Source organism: Oncorhynchus masou, chromosome 30 (genome assembly GCF_036934945.1).
Source record: "Oncorhynchus masou masou isolate Uvic2021 chromosome 30, UVic_Omas_1.1, whole genome shotgun sequence".
Classification (NCBI taxonomy): domain Eukaryota; kingdom Metazoa; phylum Chordata; class Actinopteri; order Salmoniformes; family Salmonidae; genus Oncorhynchus; species Oncorhynchus masou.
The window spans coordinates 52,229,736-52,236,836 of NC_088241.1; the positions used below are offsets into that span (position 1 = coordinate 52,229,736).

Here is a 7,101-nt window from a genome sequence, read left to right on the forward strand (position 1 = left end):
TTTGGGGTTTTAGGCTGGGTTTCTGTATAAGCATTTTGTGATATCTGCTGATATAAAAAGCGCTTTATAAATACATTTGATTGATTGGTTGATACTCACTTCTCCTCTTGGCAACCTCTCACACCTTCCTTCCCTCTTCTCCTCTCTCCCTGCTTTATCCCATTTCCATTCAATCTCTCCACCTCTGTCCCCCTACGATACTCCCCTCCTGTCTCCACCTCTGTCCCCCTACGATACTCCCCTCCTGTCTCCACCTCTGTCCCCTTACGATACTCCCCTCCTGTCTCCACCTCTGTCCCCCTACGATACTTCCCTCCTGTCTCCACCTCTGTCCCCTTACGATACTCCCCTCCTGTCTCCACCTCTGAAATTAAATGATTGTATTGAGCCACTGTATGAGAATTTAACATTACAGCAAATGTGAAAACTATATAACAGATTCTAATAAAGCACAACTCTGGGTGACCTCATACCAGGTAATTTGAAGTTTGTTATATAACAACTAGTTCAGGCTGTGGCGAAATCCTACACGGATCCTTCACCGTGCGCTGCCACTTTAGGAGTGCATCAGAGGTCAGAAAGGAGGAAATAACAATAGTTCTTCCAACAAAAAAATAATAATAACTAAATACAATTTTAAAAAGATAGTTCTTTCGGCACTCTGGGAGGTAGCTCTCGGTTGGCGCGGCAGTTTGATTGTAGTGTGCAATGCTGCAGAAGTCTTGTTAATTTTCAGCGTGCTGAATTTGTAAAATGTTTAACTCGATTATCGGTGTTACTGTTTCTTTCTTTCTGTATTGATGTGGGGTGGTACTATTTTGTTTTGTCTACCCCCCATGCATACCCTCTGCACTCCTCCACTGGTAGGTAATACAGATTATTGCAAATCCTCTGATATTGATGATTGGGTCCTTTCTTGTAAATTGTTTCTCTGAAGTTGCCGTTAACTTAAATTGCTCTGCCATTATTATTGTGTGAATTATTATTGGTGGGGTTCCCCCTGTGCTGTGATGTGTTTTATATGGTGTCCTATCTTTTCTCTCCACTGGCTATGTGGAAACAGGCTACACTCTAGGCAGTCTCTTCTGCTGATGTGTGTGGGTCTGGTAGTGGTACTCTCTCTATCCTACTATTTTCCTTTCGGCATGGTTAATACCTGCCTGGCGCCCAAACAAAATCTTTATCTTTACCCCTTTAACAATACCGCTACAAGGCCTTCATCAATGTTTTCTTATTCCTTGATAACCTTCTGTTATTAAAAAACGAGGCCAACTGATCGCTAGGAGCAAGTTACACAGGAAATCGATAGTTCCTTGACTATTAGTATGCGGTCTCAATATGGGAGTTATAAGTATGTTCTACAGGAGCTGAAAGGGTTAATGGGGAAAGTGAAGCAGGTTTTAGAACAGAAGTAAAATGGCATGTGACTACCTGAGGAACTACTTGCCAAATGTTGCGTATTCCATGATCACATTATAACCACTGTAAATCCTTGTTAGACTGAGAAGCATATGTCCTCTTCTGCGTGTGGTGAGTAAAACAGGAAAAAGTTATATATTTTCACATTTACCTCTGTCTTGTTTAACAGGTTTTGTTCAGTTTAACTACTTCAGTATAGTATTATTGACCATTATATGAAGTTAACCGTTTAGGAACCAAGTTGGATTACCCATAAGTGGGGCTGTCAAATGATTTTTATTTTTTTATTTTACCTTTATTTAACCAGGCAAGTCAGTTAAGAACAAATTCTTATTTCCAATGACGGCCTGGGAACAGTGGGTTAACTGCCTGTTCAGGGGCAGAACGACAGATTTGTACCTTGTCAGCTCAGGGGTTTGAACTTGCAACCTTCCGGTTACTAGTCCAACGCTCTAACCACTAGGCTACCCTGCCGCCCCATTGATTCATGTATACAATTACATGATAAACTCTGGTCCATATAGTTATTCGCCATCATGTGACATGACCAAGGAAACGTCTTTTAGGTTTCTAGGGTTATGTGATGTCTTTCAGTGAATACAGTATTGATTAATACGATCACATTGTTAAAATTACAGCAAGTAAATATGAATCCGGCACAATCATAACCAGGAAAATCCACTTGTATCTTCTGACTTGGGCACTAGAACAACTGATGAAATATGATTGTCTAATTGTTTTTCATTCTGTAATTAACAAAAGTCATATGTCCTACACCTATGATGAAGCAGTTATTTAAAATATTTTGTATTTGTCTTTTATTTACATTAGATCTCAAGTAGCCTATAACTCGAATACATCAGGAAGAGTCTTGAGAAGAACCTCACTGGACTCAATTTGTTGGTGACAAGACACTTTTTCTTCCAAAAAAGGAAACGAAGCTCCTTAATATGGAACTGAAAAGAACCTTGTCAGGAAAAGGAAATGGGTCAACATATTCTCGGTTGAGTTTCTTTCTATGCATTCTTCTGTATTTCTGGGTTATATTTAATCCAGTAAATGGCTACTCAATGAAACACTGCAGAATCAGGGAATCTCTAAACACGTCTGTGCTATGTGATGGCAGGAACCTCAATGTCGTACCAGCAGACATCCCATTATTGGTGAGATCTGTAAACATAGCAAAGAATAACATTTCACAGATAAAAAGTGAGGATTTCAAAGATCTAAAGTTCCTCAAAATGTTAATCATGTACAGCAACAGGATCTCTCATGTTGAGAATGGGTCTTTTTCAGACCTGGTGGCTCTAGAGCAGCTGAATCTGGCCTTTAACAAACTCACATCCCTCTCAGACCAAATGTTTAAGGGCCTGGACAACCTCACAGTACTACAATTGGAGAACAACCACATCTCAAGTATTGCCTCATCATCTTTTCAGTTACTCTTCAGCTTGAAGGTGCTGAACTTAACCAGCAACAAACTACATTGTTTCAAGGAGCTCCAGCACATTTTACAATTGCCAAGCTTGCTGAAGTTGTTCATTGGGAACAACAGCTTGAACTCTTTGCAGTCACAGGAAATATCAAATAGGCCAATAGGGCTGACAGAGCTGGATCTATCCAGGAATCCTCTGGAGATCTTCAGTGTCACAGCAGATATTTTTCCCTATCTTAAGAAACTAGACCTCTCCTTCTGTGGCATTAATGGAAGCATGGAATGGGATGTAGCGGACAGGTATTTTCTGAGTAATGTGAGCAGCCTCGACTTGAGTGGCATTCACATGTCTTTACAAGGGATTGGTTCGGTGCTCCAGAGCATCAACTATTCGTTGGCATCCCTGGGGCTGGATAAAATAGGAAAAGATAATCTCATTAATGTAGCCTGCCACATACCTACATTGAAGACCCTCCGATTGCAATGTAACAACTTCAGTAGTATCTCTGACAAGCTGCTGCAGTCCTGCACACAGGTGACTGACCTGGACATATCAGGTAATAATATTACTGACCTGTCAGAAGCTGCTTTTCGATCAATAAAAGATCTTAAAACTCTGAGACTAGGCTATGATGGCCTCTCTTCTGTGCCGAATGCTACAAGGAATCTCCGCACATTAAAAAAATTGGATCTCAGCCACAACATCATCAAAACTTTAGGCTGCTCGGATTTCTCCAATCTAAGAAGACTTGAAAAACTCTATCTTCACAACAATTTAATCTCAAACCTTGAAAGGTGTGTTTTCCTGGATCTAAGGGCCTTAAATAGCCTGACACTTAGAAGGAACAGAATCCTAAACTTGGGTGACGCTTTCACAAAGGGTTTGCAACATTTAAAGAGCTTGGATTTAGGATTCAATAAACTAACGAACATCAGAACAAATTACTTCAAAAGCTTAAGATCACTTGAGGATTTGGCTTTATATGACAATGAAATAAAGACACTGGAAGATGGGGCCTTTGTGGGTTTGGCCAAACTTAAAAATCTTGTCCTGCTAAACAATGTTATAGGTAAAAGTGAAATCCGAGGTGCTGTGTTCAAAGGACTTAGAAGCTTAAAAACTCTCAATATGGCTTCCAATGCTATCAAATATGAAAAAGATGAACAACTACAACAGCCACCCTTCACTGACCTGTCATCTCTGGAAAACCTCTACATATTTAGTCAGCATTATAGTAAGTATATGAGACAGTCTTGTCTACCTTCCAACTTTCTTGAAGGTCTGAACATGTTATCAGAGTTCCAAGCAGGGAATCTTCATATTATGTCCCTGCACCCTGACACATTCATTCACACGCCCCAGTTGTTGTCCCTTGATATCAGCCAGAATTTCTTCCATGCCCTCTCCCCAGAGCTCTTTCACCCAATCCCCAAGCTTAAAAGACTCACCATCTCCAAAACTGAACTTGAGTCATTAGATTTCCTTATAGAAGCCAATCTCACTCAAGTCCGTTTCTTAAAGGTGAGACAGAATAAAATTACATGGACCAATGAGACAGTGCTGCACTCTCTCCCAGCCTTAACTCTCCTGGATATGCAAAGGAATCCTTTCATTTGTGACTGCAGAAATGCTTGGTTTGTTCATTGGGCTGAGAGCAACAACCAAACACAAGTTGCTTATGCCCATGAGTATCCATGTAGCTATCCAGACGATCTCAAGGACACTAAACTGTTGGACCTGGACACCCACTCCTGTTCAGTGGACCTAGGCATTATCTACTTCCTCTCAACCACTTCTCTGGTCCTCCTCACCCTGCTGGGGTCCTTTATCTATGATCTCCTAAGGTGGCAGGTGGTATATGCCTACTACCTCTTCCTGGCTTATCTCCATGACTCCAAGCGGAGGAACAGACAAACTCCTCATCAGTACGATGCTTTCGTTTCCTACAACACCCATGATGAATGCTGGGTCGTGAGGGAGCTGCTGCCAAAGTTGGAGGAAGAGCAGGGCTGGAAGTTGTGTCTTCACCACCGGGACTTCCAGCCAGGTATCACATATTTAGCACAACAATTGGTCATTGTATTGAAATGCATTGTTATTTCAGACATTTTATATGAAAGTTCACATTTTATATGAAAATTCTGGATTAAACACAGGCCTGTGTTTTTGACCTGGATCTAGTACAGCATTAAATGCCATCTGAAACAGGAAGTTGCATAACACTAAGATTGTACCGATTCAGTTGCAACACGTAGTCAGCTGGTGTGTCCCAGTAACTACATACACTTACAACTAGTAGGTACATTGTCAAAAATCACTGCTTCCAAAGGATTTGTTTCTCACTGTGTTCCACAGGTAAACCCATCATAGAGAACATCACAGACGCCATCTACAGGAGCAGGAAAACCATCTGTGTGATCACCCAGCGATATCTGCAGAGCGAGTGGTGCTCCAGAGAGATCCAGGTGGCCAGGTTGGTTTTGTGTTTCTATTTATAGTTGCATGACTGTCCAGGGGTTTGTTTCCCTGAAGCTTCATAGCTAATATTCCCTTTATTTCTCTCAATGTCCCAGACCCACTCCTCTCATAGAACAGCAAAGTGCTTTATTTGACCCGATGTTGTTTCTATACAAATAGACAATTGACATTCAAACATCGATTTGATCATTTTTACTCTCTTGCGGTTTTGCGTCTGAGTTGTTGAGAGAAAACAATGTGCAATGTGGTTAGCTTCAGGTATGATGTTTTTTGGAAAATCACACTGTGTATGGGACTTGGGTTGTCTACACAAACACTGAAATAAAAGACTGCTCTCTCCAGCTTCCGTCTTTTTGATGAGCAGAAGGATGTGCTGATCCTGGTGTTTCTCGAAGAGATCCCAGACCACCAGCTCTCACCCTACCACCGCATGAGGAGGCTGGTGAAGAGACGCACCTACCTGAGCTGGCCAAGAGCTGGGGAGGAAACAAGGGTCTTCTGGCAGAAACTCCAGGTGGCTTTGGAGACCAGGGACTGGCCTGCTGAGGAGAACCCCATCCTCACCGGGGTGGAGAGGCAGTGACATAGACAACTGTCATGCTCCGATTTATATTATATTTTTGGTTTGAACTTTTAAATATTTATTTTATTTGTTACATGGTTGAATAATCTGATCTATGTTACATGGTTGAATTGGATCTGATTTTAATTGCTAACATGTCGATTGCCATAATAAATATATATGCCGATAGTGGACAACCTTGTTTTACTCCTCTTGACAGTTGAACTTTTCTTTATATATATTGCATGATTGAATAACATTAACCAATGCTAATACTTAATCAATCCAAGGTTATAATAGGCCTACACTTGCTTAGTTACATGTGTTGATTACTATTTCTATTAACCTAGCTGGTATTGCTCATTCTGATACTTAATTATTTTTTAAACTTTTCGCATTGTGTGTGTTGTTCTGTATTGCTAGATAATATTGCACTGTTGGAGCTAGAAAACACAAGCATTTCGCTGCACCTGCGATGAAATCTGAAAATCTGTGTACGTGACTGATAAACTTTAATTTGGTAATTGTCTTTGGAATGAACAGCTCTCCTATGATGTAACATTTTCATTATTACTTTCAATTCATGTTGTGCAATATGTATTGTACCTTGTCAAGTGAAGCAAGTTGAATAAAGAACACTTGCTATATTTTGGAGCAACAGTGTTTGACTAGTTTTAATACAGAGATCAGTTAACCATTTCCTTGAGGTGCAACACACACACACACGCACACACACACACACAAGTTTTAGCCTTTCTGCTGAGCATGTTATAATATTATAGCCTGACAGATTGCAAAATGATTCATATTTATTGGTGGTGGATACAAGCATTTGTCTTTTTTGCCTGTCAGCTCAGCGATAATAGATAAATCACCAACAAACCCACACCGAATCTGATTAGTTGCAATTATCACAGAATATGGTCTCATTTCTACTAAATAAGATTACCACACAGACTGTGGAGGAAGTATTACACACTTTGCATAACAGCTTATTGTGATGTTGGTGCAAGATTGTGATATCTCCTAGGCTACAGCACAGCTCCAAACCATATGGTTTGAATATATCTCTATAGGAATATTACAGTAACCACCCATGCTTATTAATCCATTTGTCAACTGCAAAGCACTATTCGTATAATAGTCTTCTTTGTCATTATACCTTTTTGTTCATACATTTTACATGTATTATAGACAGAACATGGT

At 40.3% G+C, this 7,101-nt stretch overlaps 1 protein-coding gene across 2 annotated transcripts; it reads left to right on the forward strand.

Annotated features, from left to right (window-relative positions):
• Positions 1-325: 325 nt before the first annotated feature.
• Positions 326-6,542, forward strand: LOC135522742 (toll-like receptor 13). Of its 2 annotated transcripts, XM_064949287.1 has the most exons (4): positions 326-1,530; positions 2,251-4,902; positions 5,211-5,328; positions 5,676-6,542. In XM_064949287.1, exons 2-4 carry the CDS (start codon positions 2,370-2,372, stop codon positions 5,914-5,916), a joined length of 2,892 nt encoding a protein of 963 aa, XP_064805359.1. In that variant the 5' UTR covers positions 326-1,530; positions 2,251-2,369; the 3' UTR covers positions 5,917-6,542. The 2 variants fall into 2 exon arrangements, with proteins under 2 accessions (XP_064805359.1, XP_064805360.1); XM_064949288.1 differs by having other exon boundaries at positions 326-4,902.
• The last annotated feature ends 559 nt before the right edge of the window (positions 6,543-7,101 follow it).